Here is a 13,991-nt window from a genome sequence, read left to right on the forward strand (position 1 = left end):
CTAAATCAACTCACAACTGACAGTCCATTGGGTTTCCAAGGCTGTAAATAACACCAGACATTGTGCAACTTTCTTCTATTTATCTGCTGGTGGATTCCAACTACCAGAGAGGTGGTAGCCTTAGAGTAGGCAGCACAACTATTGGATTAGACCACAAGAGCTCCCTTCTTTTCTGTGAAATGCTGAAGTCACATACTCTTAAATTCTAGTGTTTAAAAAGTTTGAATACACTCGCACTGCTGCTGCGTCCATTACTCCTCACAGCAACTCTACACTGGGTTTTGCAGTTGTAAATAATTTTTTTTTGCAGTTTTTACGGTTTATTTAGCACAAATAAAATGTGCAAACAAGCTTTCTATCCATTTTCTTCGCTGCACAGTCTGGCATTGGGATTGGTGATTCTAAGGGCCAGCCAGGCTGCTCTCTCTTTCCACAATGGCTTTGCGATTATTGGAGGAAACATTTTGCGCAATCTCAGCACAGCAAGATTTGTTGCACATCAGTAGCACCTCCAGCTCCTTGACATTGTGGACTAGGAATTTGCGGAAGCCACTGGGCAACATGTGCTTTGTCTTCTTGTTGCTCCCGTAACCAATGTTGGGCATCAAGATCTGGCCCTTAAATCTTCTCTGAACCCTGTTGTCGATGCCTCTGGGTTTGGGCCAATTACGCTTAATTTTGACATACGGTCTGACTGGTGGCGGATGAATTTCTTGGTCCTCTTTTGGACGATCTTTGGCTTCACCAGGGGTCTGAGCGCAGCCATTATGCCCGTGGCAGATGACAGCCACCTCTGTAGAAAGCGCGGTTGTAAATGTTTTTGAGAGACTGCCACCTACCTCATCTTTCTCCAGTAGGGACACTGTATAGGCTCAAGTTGCCAACCTTGTTGGTTAGCAACCTAACATTTAATCTAACCAAACCAAACCCCACAACTCACTACTATTGAGCTACTGTGACTCATAATGACCACTCCATGGGGTTCCTGAGGCTGTAAATCTTAATGAGACACTGTCCACTCTTCTCTTGAGCATAGCTGGTGGACTTTTTTATTCTCACACTGAAGTTTGTAGCCTTTTAGTTAGCAGTGCAGCAAGTACACTATGGACTAGCCACTAGGTTTCCCAACCTAACCAAAGATCTTTAGAAGTTTGAATGTTGTTAGCTTTCATACAGACTCAGTTCCAACTCTATGTACAACAAAAGGAAATATGGCTTCCTCTTGGGCCAACCTTAACAATCTCTGCAGTGTTTTACACCAGTGCAGCAGCCTGTGTGTTCATTTATGTTTTTGAAGGTCATCTTTTTCACTGATGTATAGAAGGGGTTTACACATTTTATTTTATCCATGCAAATTCTTTATAGGGATGATTCAGAATTTTACAGAATTTTTGGAGAAGCATTTATCAGTAATAAAACTCAGTACCATAGTAAATTGTTCTAATAAATCATCTAACATTGTACTATCATTTTTCAGAATACAATATAATCATATATTGTTGTTGTTATATGCTATTGAGTCGCTTGTGACTCATAGTGACCCTATGTACAAGAGCCCTAAACCCTGCTCTGTCCTGTGCCAATCTGTCTCCGATATACCTATGCAAAACCTATACTTGGACCAGGAGGCAGTCATCAGAACAGAGCAAGGAAACACTGCATGGTTCAAAGTTGGGAAGGGTATATGCCAAGAATGTGTCCTATCTCCATACCTTTTTCAACCTATACATCAAACAGATTATCTAGAAGGTTGGGCTGTATGAGAAGTAGCATTAGGATTGGGGGAAGATTTACCAAAAATCTGTGTTATCCTGCTTGCTGAAACTGAGGAGGACCTGAAGCACTTTCTGCAGACGGTCAAGGACTGCAGCCTTCAATATGGATTGAGGCTCAATATCAAGAAGACAAAGATTCTCACCACTGGGACAATTGGCAGCATCAGGATGGATGGCAAAGGGATTGAGATTGTTAACACCTTTAGTTTGCTTGGCTCCACTCTTGGCATGAGCAGCCAGGAAATTAAAAGGTACTGCGATGGGAAAGTCTGCTGTGAGGAACCTCTTCAAAGTACTGAAGAGTAATGGTGTCACTCTGGACACTAAGGTGTGCCAGATACGGGCCATGGCCTTTGCAATCACTTGCTTTGCATCAGAGAGCTGGACAATGACTAGGGAGGATAGGAGAATTGATGCCTTTGAGCTGTGGTGTGGGAGAACAGTATTGAATAAACCATGGACCACCATGGACCGCTAAGACAACAGACAGGTTGGTTTTAGAGGGTTAAACCAGGCTGCTCCTTGGATAGTCTAAGTGTGCTCTATTGTTTAGGGCTCTTGTATGTAGGGTCGCTGAATAACAAGCAACTCAATGGCACATAACAACAACAACTCCTTGGATGCAAGGATTCTGAAGCTTCGTCTGGCATACTTTGGACATGTTGCAAGAAGGGACCGGTCCTTGGAGAGGGACATCATGCTTGGGAGGATGGAGGGACAGCACAGGAGAGGAAGACCCTCTATGAGGTGGACTGAATCAGTGACTGGAGAATAAATATTGAGCAAATCAAAATATCTTATACATCAATCCTAACAACTTCCAAATGAACTTGTCCTATGTATGATTTATATAAAGTTTACTTATTAATTGCTGTCAGGTTTCATCCAGTCAAGTATAACAGCAACCCATGAACAACAGACCTGAACCCAGTCCTATCTTTGCTATCCTCATCATCTCTAAAATGCACCTGAGCCCACTGCTGCAGCCACAGTGTCTACCCATCTTTCATGGATACTCCACCTTTCCATGCATGATGCCTTCTTCCAGGGAATAACTTTTGCTAGCAACATATACAGGAGCTCTGATGGCCTAGTGTAAGAAACTGTGCTTCAATCTTGAAGACAGGTGGTTCACATCCACCAGCAGCTCCGTGGAAGATGGATGGGCCATCTTTTCCCATGCAATTAACTACCTCTGAAAATCTGCTGGACGGTTAGCTATAGGTTGGTTCCAACTTGATGGCACACAATAAGCAATATATCCAAAGTATGAGAGACAATGCTTTCCCATTTCTGTCCCCAAGAAGAATTCTGGCTTCACTTTTTCAAAGGCTTAATCCATTTGATCTTTTGACAGTCTGTCCAGTACTCTCTCCAACACAACTCAAAGGCATCAATTCTAGCATCCAACTCTAAGATGTGTAGTAAGTGATTTAAAATATCATGGTCTCAGTCCGATATACTTCGGTTTCCAGACTGACATCATGCTTTTCAGTGATCTGGAGAGAATGCTGACAGCAGACTTACCCAATACAGTATATCTCCTGATCTGCTGACAGTGGTATCAAGGGTGCTGATTGTGAATATCAGCAAAACGCATCATTGACAACTTCAATCCTTTCTTGATCTAATATGGTGGAGATTTTTGTCTTGATGTTGAGGTTTAATCTATATCGTGAGCAGTGATCGGCAATTTTCTAATTCATAGTTTACGCTTAATATTTAATGCTAAGTCAACTCAACAATTTAGTGTTATGTCTCAACTTTCTTTTTTCACTGCAGTTATTTCTTTACTCAGTGACCCTGTATGTTAAAGTACAACTATGCATCATCATTTTTCAACTGATAAATTGCTTAAAATCAAGGCCTGTTTTGTTGTTCTTGTTTTCCCCTGTACAGTCTCTGAAATTCCTACACACTGTGGTGCTAAATGCTTCAAACAATGAAGCTGGAAATGTGAATATAGGTTATTATCATCATGTACATTCATTTATCTAGTTCATTACCTGAATATGCTTTCTGGAATATGTAGAAGAAAAGGACTTTTAAAACAAAATTATTTCCATTACTAGTTCTCAAGTGATTGTTGGAATCAGAAGTTTCTTCTTAAGGGAATACTCTTAAAACCAAAGCTGCTGAATGTCGTTTTGTGTTTTGTTTTTTAAATTTCTTTACCAAAACCCAGAACTTGTTCATATTTTTAATATATTAAACATGGAACGTTAAGTTTTATTTTCCAAGTGGGAATTTATTTAAAAGTAGAAATCTACTACGAAACCTAACTCTTACTATGTCAAAGGCATCATGGAACCTTCTCTATATTCCCTTTCCCAAAATATAACTTAGGGTATTTTTGTAATTGAGATGTCTAACAAAGGGGGCTTTGATGACTTCTTGGTGCTGTTATGTGCCACTGAGTATGACTCATAGTAATCCTAGGTACAACAGTTTTGAGCCCTGTCCTATACTGTGCGACCCTCACAATCTCTGACATACTTGAGTTCCTTGTTGGCTCAAGTTATTCTATCAATTCAAATAATTGAGGGTTAGCCACTTTTCTGCCATCTCTCCACCTTCCCAAGCATGACGGCCCTCTCCAAAGAATAAGCTCCTACAAAACATACCCAAAGTATGTAAGACAAATCTTTATCATCTTTGCTTCCAAGGTGCACTCTGGCTGCACCTTCCCCAAGACATTATCTGTTTATTCTTTTGGAAACCCATAGGGATATTAGTACTGTATTCCAACACCAAAATTCAAAGGCACACCACAATTCTTCTGCCATCCTCATGTACTATCCAGGTCAAATGCCTACCAAGTGACTGAAAAGTCAGATGGCCTGAATCAGGCAACCTAAGATCTCAAAATGACATCACTGCTACACAGTAATGTACAATGATTGTGGATCCAAGGAAAAGGAAATGAACAGTTTCAGTAATTTTTCCAACTATCATGGTTTTGTATTTTGGCCCAGTGTTAAGAATTTGGTTTTCTTGACACTGAGATGCAATCCAAATTGAAGGCTTCAGTGTTAGATATCCTGCAGTAACAGATGGCTGCTGTTATATGTCATCAAGTTAACCTGTGACTCATAGTGACCCTATCCATGTACAAGAGCTCTGAACAGTGCTCTATCCTGAGCCAAACTTTTTGTCTCTGACACACCTACCCCATTACCCTAGTCAATCCATTTCACTGAGGGTCTTCCTCACTTGCACTGTCTCTCCACCCTCCCAAGCATCATGTCCCTCTACAAGGACTGGTCCCTCCTTGTAACATGCCCAAATTATATCATTTAGAGCTTCAGAATCCTTGCCTCCAAGGAGCAGCCTGGTCTTGTCCTCTCCAGGACGAACTTGCTTGTTCTCCCAAAGTCCATGGCATATTCAATACTTTTCTCCATTACCACAGCTCAAAGGAATCAATTTTACTCCTATCATCCCCAGTCATTGCCCAGCTTTCTGATGCATAGCAAGTAATTACAAAGATCATGGGTTGGACTAGGTGCACCTTAGTCCCCAGATTGACATCATTGCTCTTTGGTACTCTGGAGGGGTCTCTGACAGCAGACTTTCCCAATGAAATTTGTCTTTTAATTTCCTGGCTGCTGAGTTTTGATTGTGAAGCCAAGCAAATGACGGCTCTTAGCAATCTCAATCTCTTCACCATATATCATGTTGCCAGTTGGTCCAGTGGTGAGAAACTTCGTTTTCTTGATGTTGTGCATCAATCTATATTGAAGGCTGCAGTCCTTGACATTTTGCAGCAAGTACTTCAGGGAAGAAATCAAGAAATTAAGGAGCTAAACAGAAGATTTCAAAGGGCAGCATGGGAAGACAAAGTTTTACAAAATGTGCAGAGATAGAGTCAGAAAGTCAAAAAGCCTGAACTTGCTCAGCATTTATTAAGCTGAAAGAACTGAAGAACAAATTCAAGCCTCAAGATGCAATACTTAAGGATTCTTTGGGTAGAATATTAAGTGATCCAGGAAGAAGTATAGAGTCATTGTACCAATATTTGGCTGCCACAGAAGAATTTCATGAAACAACACATGAGCAAGAGCCTATGGTAATGAAGGAAGATCAAGCTGCTCTGAAGGAATTGGCATAAAACAAGGCCCCAAGAACTGACAGCATACCAACTGACATATTTCAAAAAACAGATGCTGCCTTGAATGCGCTCACCTAGTTATGCCAAGAAATCTGAAGGACAATCACTTGGTCAACTGACTGGAAGAGATCTGTATTTGTTCCCTTCCACAGAAAAGTGACTCAACAGAGTGCAGAAAGTATTGAGCAAGATTCTGCTGAAAATTATCCAAAAATGACTGGAACAGTACAACAGAAAACTGCCAGAAGTACAGGCTGCATTTAGAAGAGGCCATGGTACTAGGAATATTACAGCTAATGTAGATTAGTAGATTAGATTAATGTAGATTAATCTTGGCTAAAGCACAGTACTAGAGGAATGTCTGTGTTTTCATTGACTATGTAAAGGCATTTGACTGTGTGGATTACAACAAACTACGGCTAACTCTTAAGAATGGAAATCCCAGAACACTTGATTGTGCTTATGTGAAACCTATACTTGGACCAGAAAGCCATCCTCAGAACAAGGAAACACTGCATAGTAAAAAATAAGGAAGGGTGTACATCAGGGGCGTGTCCTATCTTCATACCTTTTCAATCTATATGTGGAACAGATCATCCAGGAGGCTGGTAAGTAGCTAGTAGGTGCTTCAAATCCTCTTCACTTTCAACAAGTAAGATTGTGTCATCTGCATAATGGTTTTTGACGTATATTCTTCCATTCCTAATGCCACATTCTTTTTCACAGAGTCCAGCTTCTCAAGTAATTTGCTTAGCATACAACTGAAAATGTACAGAGGAAGAGTACAATGCTGACACATACCTTTCTTAAATGTTAAACCATATAGTGTTCCCTTGTTCTGTTTACCCAACTGCCTCTTAGTCTAGATATGTTTAGCACGAGCACAGTTAAATGTTCTAGGATTTCCAATCTTCTCAGTATCAGCCACAATTTAGTCAAATGTATGCTCACAGTCAATAAAGCACAAACAGATATTCTTCTGCTTCTGCTTTAACCGAAGATTCATCTGTTATCAGCAATGATATCCCTGGTGGCCAGTGCATCTTTTAAATCCCGCTTGAGCTTCTGGCATTTCTCTATGAACTATTTTAACCATTTTTTATTTATCTTCAACATTATTTACATATGATATTAATGATATTTTTTCACAGTTTACATTCTGTTAGATCGACAAATATGGATTTATTCCAGCCATATGGGTTAGGCAGCTCTCCTCCCAAAATCTAGACATAGTCTGGTAAATGTGTCCAGGAAAACATGTCAATTGGTAATCCATAGATTCTTGAAGCTTCATTTTTTTTGCTCAATGGTTTTAGGGCAGCTTGAACTTTTCCCTTCATAAACACTGGCTCTTGAACATATATTAATTCCGGAAGTATTACTGTGTTGGCCAATTGTTTTCGATACCGTAATCCTCTATATTGTATCTTCTTTTAATGCTTCTTGGGTCATTCAAGATTTTACCCATAGCATCTTTAAGTATTGCAACTTGAGGCTGAATTTGTTTTTCAGCTTGAGAAATGCCAAGTAAGTTCTTCCCTTTTTATTTTCCTATTGGAGCTCTGCATATTCTGTAATACTTTGTCTTCTCATGCTGCCCTTGTCTACTTTATAGCTCTTTTACTTCAACCTCTTTTCCCTTTGTTTTGGCTTTACAACACTTTGGTGCAATTTTCAGAGTTTCTTCTGACATTTTGGTTTTTTCTTTTTCCTTTGTCTTTGTAGTATCTTCTGCTCTATTCATGGATATCCTTGATGTCATCTCACAACTTATCTGTTCTTCAGTCATCAGTGTTCAATACTTCAAACTTATTCTTAACATGATTTTTAAATTCAGGTGGCATAGACTCAAGATTCGATTTTGGTTCTGTGGACTTTTTTCCATTTTCTTCAATGTCAATTCAAATTTGCACGAGTTGGATGGATAATTGATGCATCTTGTCTGGTTTTGACTGCTTATATTGAGCTTCTCCAATGATTCCTTCCACATATACAGTCAATCTGAGCACACTGAAGCCATTTTTATTTTTTAAAGAATATATTTGCAATGAATAATTAATTGCATGTACAAAATTAGAGCTAGATCTTTTCCATTTCAAGCCTCATGTCAGTCACCATGTCTGTACTTCCCTTTTACTATCCCTTCTCCAATGTTTTCGACTTTTGCATTCCAGTCACCAATTATCTTCCAGTATACTGATTGCTTGTTTTGGCAATTTCAGACTGTAAAATCTGATAAAAAAAATCCATTTCTTTAGCTGTTGGTGTGTATGTTTGAATAATAGTCATATTAAAATCTTCCCCTGTATGCATATGGATAATATCTTACCACTCACAACATTGTACTTCAGGATAAACTTGCAATTGTCTTTTTAACTATGAATACAGTATTATTCTTTATGTTTTCATTTCTTTCATAGTATACCACGTGATTTTGATTCAGAGTGGCTAATGCCAGTCCATCTCATATCACTGTGCAGAATATGTTCAAGTATTCCATTTCAGTTTTTGCAACTTCTAGCCTTCCAATATTCATAAGTCACACATTACATGTTTCCACTAACACAAGATGTTTGCAGGGGTTTCTCCCCATTTTGATTTGACTTCCAATCTGTGCTCTACTTCTATAATTATCTGTGTTCCTTCATTGTTTGTTCATAGGGTTTTCAGAGGCCTGGTTTTTAAGATGTAGGTGGCCAGTCCTGCTGTCTAGTCTGTCTTAATCTGGAAGCTCTACTAAAAAGTGTTAGTAGAGCTGGTGGCTCAGTGGTAAGGAATTGTGCTGCCAACTCAAGGGAAAGCAGTTGAAATCCACAAGTTTCTATGCGGAAAAAGATGGGCAATCTCCTCCAGTGGACTTTACTGCCTCTGAAAACCCACTAGAGGCCTGGAGGGTCATTTCTGACGCAGTGGTACACAACCACAACAACAATCATAGTAATATTAACAGCATTAATAACACTTTCATCCTAATTACAAGTCACCTGAGCTAACTGGGTGCTGTGACTTAAGCAAGCATTTAGTAATGGAATATATATATTTGCTAAGATTCAAATATAACCAGAATTTAGGAATTAGAAATATGTTAAAAAAAAAAAAGAGCTTGCCTCTGGAAACTCAAAGAACTTGGAGAAAAGATGGAAGTTTCATGTTCAAGACTTCTGTTCATAGGGTCGCTATGGGTGGTCTACAACTCGATGATACCTAACAAGAATATTAAGGGGCTCTACTGATGTAGTATATGTTACGATAAAAATGAAAAGATCAGTAGTTTGAATTTGCCAGCCACTTTATAAATAGTATAAATATTTAGAGCCGTGGAAACCCCATGGAGAGCTGCTACAACTCAGAATCCCTTAGACAACTATGGGATTGGTTTTCTGGTACACCAAATATTAAAAGTGTAAGACACAGCAATGGATTCATTAACTCAAAGGAAAAACGGTTTTTTTGTTGGAAGAGTCAAGCTATTATAGAAATTAGTAAGTAAATTTTTTTCCTTTGTAATCATTTAAAAAGAAATTTTATGTAAAATTGTAAAGTTTTGGTATGCTTCAAGTAGTCTATAAAACTAGATCTGCATGAATGAGTTTTTGAAAACCATCAAAGTAAAAATACATTAAATAAATCAGGGATCTGAAGAGATTTTTATCATCTTGTGTTTCCCTGTTTAGGTAAGTATTTTACACTATTATAAAAAGAACAATATAGTGTGACATAAAATTATTTTTATAAAGAACATAACAGGATTAAAGTTCTGAGAAGAAAATGAACTATTATGTTAGTAGAATAATCTATCAAAACCTTAATTTTCAATTGATAATAAAATACTTATTTTAATTTACAGGAATGGGAAACAGATGGAGAATTTTTCCATATAAATAATAAAATATTTTTTGTGCAAATAAAAAAGTATTGAAAAAGCATGATAAGGGGATTTTTGAGATTGGTAAACAAACACATCTATGAAATGGAATGACAAGTTTAGAGAGATTACATACTAATTGAGATACTGTGTTTTTTGGTGTTTAAGATATGAACTAACTCTAGTGTTACTTTCAAGATTTAAGTCCCTTCTTAAAAGAATGAGAAGAAAAAAATGTAACACGTACTCTGCATATATACATATCACATATTTTCAAAAAGGAAAGAAAAAAGACCTATATGGTCTCTAAAGATTGTTCTTTTTTATTGTCCAAATAAAAATGCATTGCATGACACCTGAAATATAAAAAACTGCATGTGGAAAATGTTCCTAGTACAGACTTCTAAAATCATTATTTTATACTTAACAAAGCCTGATTTCCCCCAAACTAAATATAGGGCATTCTAATCTATATTCTCCTGGCCCAAAATGTCAATTTAAAGTCAAGAACATATAGACTTGTTTTTGTTCTCCATCATCTTTATAAGATACCCACCTTCTTTATAAGAAATTTGGTTTTGTGAAACAACAAACTTAGTATGTTGTAATAAATACTGGGTAATATCCACTCTTCAAAAGGATTGTTTTAAATGGAAAGTAATCCTATTTAACACAGGAGAGAATAAAGAAAAAAATAAAGGATAGTGGCAAGTTATATACAAAATATTCTATTAAATAGAATTAAATATCTTTTTGAGTAAAGTGCTAGATTTTTATTTCATAGCTATTTTTTTTGTAGGACATCATTTAGTTTTTCCTTTAAGTATGGGTATATGAATCATAAACAGATGGAAAAACAAAGATTTATGTATTTTAAGACCAATTTCTAAATTAAAAGATATGAATGTGTTCTTTAGAAAAACTGATATACTTGGAAAATCATCTTTTACTTTTTCTCAAGATAATGAAGTAATTATCCATGATCAGTGAGGGAAATATATTCATAGATCAACTGTGAGTTATTTACCTTGACTTTTAATTAATGCTAAACTAGTGTGGACTTTGTGTCTAATTTAGGGGAAAGGGAAGAAAATCTGCAAACATTTTTTCACTTTTTATCTATTATATTTCAACTTATTACTTTCCATATGAGATAGGCTAAGACACATATTATTGGATTTGTTACTGTTTATTGTTTCAAGTGGATGAAATATATAAATCTCACGGAGTAGTGTGGCCCTGCATCTTATATAAACAGGTTAAATGAAGAGCGTATATTATAATCTGTGTATCATGTATATCATTATATTGTCTTACTACAAATGCAAAATTTCCATTACTTGGCTAGGTTACCTGCTGATCCCTTTCACTGATAACATATGCATTAGAGAACAAGAAGCCTCTCAGAGGAAAAAAGAAATTAGATGCTTTCCACAAAATTAACAAAAACTAGACTCTTTATGATGACTGGAAAGCCAATGTTAAGAATAGTATCCAATATAAAACATTAGGTGAATCATTTAATAATAAACAATCTATGAAGAGTAGCTATATTAGATATGCTCACTGGGAACCAGAAGTGGCTTTTTAAATTTTAAAATCTAAACATTTTAAGGACAGACGATGAAGGTGCTTTATCTCTCTGAAGTGACCATTACAGTAAAAATCTTTACAGAATTGATTTATTATCACGAAGTAAATTTTACTGGTATTAGTTGTAAAGGTGAAGAGAGAAGAGTGAGCTGAAGAAAGAAGTGTATGTTACGTTTTAAAGTGTGAAAAGGTAATAGAGACATGAGAAGGAAAAGTTTCTTCTGTAGGTTCCTGGCTGAAAATAAATTCCCAAATAAAACAAGTTGGGTATTTTAGAAGCCAACTTAGGAAAACATCCATTGATAATGCCCATTTACCTCTCTCTCTTTTTTTACTTTATACTTAAATTACACAAGTAGAAAAGTTATGCTTAGTAATAGTTTAATGTATGAAGGAAACATCCAGATTTCTGAATATGAAGGTACATATCTCACATTAATTTAAGTCTACGTAAAGTAGAGCTTCTATACTGACATACTGAAATTTACTTTCTGCTCAGCCTTTTCTGTTATGTAAACAATTGTACATTTATTTGCCATTCTAAAACTTCAGGATCAAGTTTACATAATTTGCTAAATTTCCGTGTTTGCTCAGAAGCAGTTTACAGTACTAAAACCAACCAGCCAAAGAACAGCTTCAACAGAAAGTTATGTCCAAAGGGAAAAAGGGAAAGAAAAAAAGAAAAATGATAAGAAAAATGCTAACTAAGGTAAAATGGAAGATGACGGGGAATGGGCAGTCACAAATGTTCACAGAAAATAGGTCAGTTAGTAAGTTCTTCTGCAAAAAGCCTACACACTCCAGTCAAGCACATCAGTAGAATGATTTGGGAGCATAAGTTTTTCAGCCACTTCTGATTTCCTCTGAATGAAAAGGATCTGCAGGCTAACCAGTAGATCTTCATCAGCCAAGTTGGTTCATATGCACACTGTTCATGTGAGGTGCCCAGGGTCCAGTCCACACCTATGAAGAGAAAGCACCTATTTTATCAAATGTACATTAAACATACATTTGATTAAATAAAACTTTCATAAAGTAAGATATGCTCTTAGTCTATATGGACTGAAGAAGTTACACTTTATTCAGTTCATAATATACTAGGGTTTTATAGAGAAAAAAACGATACAACTACTTTTATCTTTGTTTCCCATCTCTCCTTCTCCCTCACATACCTCAAACAGGATCTGATTTACCACCCTCACTTCCTTGTTTACCATTTTGAGAGTATATACAGGTTTGGATATTGGAAAAACTGTGAGTCACAAATAATAAATATGCCAATAAGGTAAAATATATTTCCATTTCTATGAATTTTAAAAGTTAATTGTTTTGGTATTTAAAATACTTTCAAATACATAATTTTTGTTGTTATTGTTGCTATGTGCCACTAAGTTGGAGCTGACTCATTGCTGATGCTTCCGTGACTTTCAGCAGTAGTAAATCATATGGCACGAGACTGCCCATCTTTGTCCTACAGAACACCTGATAGATTCCAACTGTCTGTCTTTTGGTAGGCTGCACACCTCCTCTTCACAAGGCTACCAATGTTCTCTAAGTAATCTTTAGGCAACCCTTTTCACACCACTACCAAATTCTGAGGTACATATTACATTATAATCACTTATCAATGTAAAACTTTAATTTACAATCTACTACTAAAGGAGTATATAAAACTTCTATAATTTTATCTTCAAACCATCCCTTTATGATAATTTTATGCATCCATCTGTACTTTAACTTTATTAAATTTCTATAATCACCATATTATGTGAACACACCCCCCCCCTCATTATTTACATGTATCCTCTTTGTTGTAGCATTTCACAAAATAACAAATGTTTGTCCACCATATGAAAAGCCTTACCGTTTGAGGGCCATTATTTTCTGTGGAGTTGGAAACCATCTTTATGAGTGAGTTCCAAGAGGGGTCTGCAGCATGAGGACCATTAAATATGGGTCCTCCGGCACCATCAGGGATAGGTGCTACTGGAGGAATCATTGCATTCCCATACACAGAAAACGGCATACCCTTGAGAAGGAAAAAACCCAAAAGTTATACATATTTAAGTATATGTTGATGTTTTATTAAATAAACGTATTACATCCAAATTTCCTGGTTAAGGAATCTATTAGGCCAAAGGTAGGCAGTTTAGCATCATTTCATAAAAGATTTCCATTTGGAAGTGAAAGAGATTACAGAGGAACATTTAGAAATAAGGAAAACCAAGAAATAAACCCATCGCCCTCCAATAAATTCTAATTAACAGCAACTACAGGACAGAGTACACCCTATAGGACCAAAAGATTTCCAAGACTAATCTTTATAAGAAGTAGACTGTCATCTATTTCTCCTAAGGAATATTTGGTGGGTTTCACTTGCTGATCATTTTGTTACTAGCAGACTGTTTAACCTAGAAACAGTAAAAATTTCTACTTAAAGTACCATTACCCCAACTTTTGGAAAGTCCATGTATCCTGCAGGAACATGCTGATGGAATGTACCAGAAGGAGTTACAATTCCTGTACTATCTCGTTCCATTGCCTGATGCTGTGAAAACACTCCTGGATCAGACATGGGCCTGTGAATCATAGGGTTTCCCATGCCAGGGTTACACCAGTCTACTTTGTCTGAGGATAAACAAAGAGA

At 36.8% G+C, this 13,991-nt stretch overlaps 1 protein-coding gene and 1 pseudogene across 3 annotated transcripts in view; both read right to left on the reverse strand.

Annotated features, from left to right (window-relative positions):
* Nucleotides 1-355: 355 nt before the first annotated feature.
* Nucleotides 356-766, reverse strand: LOC102848617 (annotated as a pseudogene).
* Nucleotides 767-10,892: 10,126 nt separating this feature from the next.
* Nucleotides 10,893-13,991, reverse strand: part of ANKRD17 (ankyrin repeat domain 17) — a 214,043-nt gene continuing 210,944 nt past the window's right edge. For all 3 annotated transcript variants that reach the window (XM_006898445.1, XM_006898443.1, XM_006898444.1), the window contains 3 exons: nt 13,794-13,972; nt 13,209-13,373; nt 10,893-12,307 (listed from right to left, as the gene is read on the reverse strand). In XM_006898445.1, the coding sequence (XP_006898507.1) occupies nt 12,248-12,307; nt 13,209-13,373; nt 13,794-13,972 (404 nt within the window). In that variant the 3' untranslated portion in view covers nt 10,893-12,247. The remainder of the gene's footprint in view (nt 12,308-13,208; nt 13,374-13,793; nt 13,973-13,991) is intronic.

Source organism: Elephantulus edwardii, unplaced genomic scaffold (genome assembly GCF_000299155.1).
Source record: "Elephantulus edwardii isolate Elephantulus edwardi_28Jun2011 unplaced genomic scaffold, EleEdw1.0 scaffold00230, whole genome shotgun sequence".
NCBI classification, from domain to species: Eukaryota; Metazoa; Chordata; class Mammalia; order Macroscelidea; family Macroscelididae; genus Elephantulus; species Elephantulus edwardii.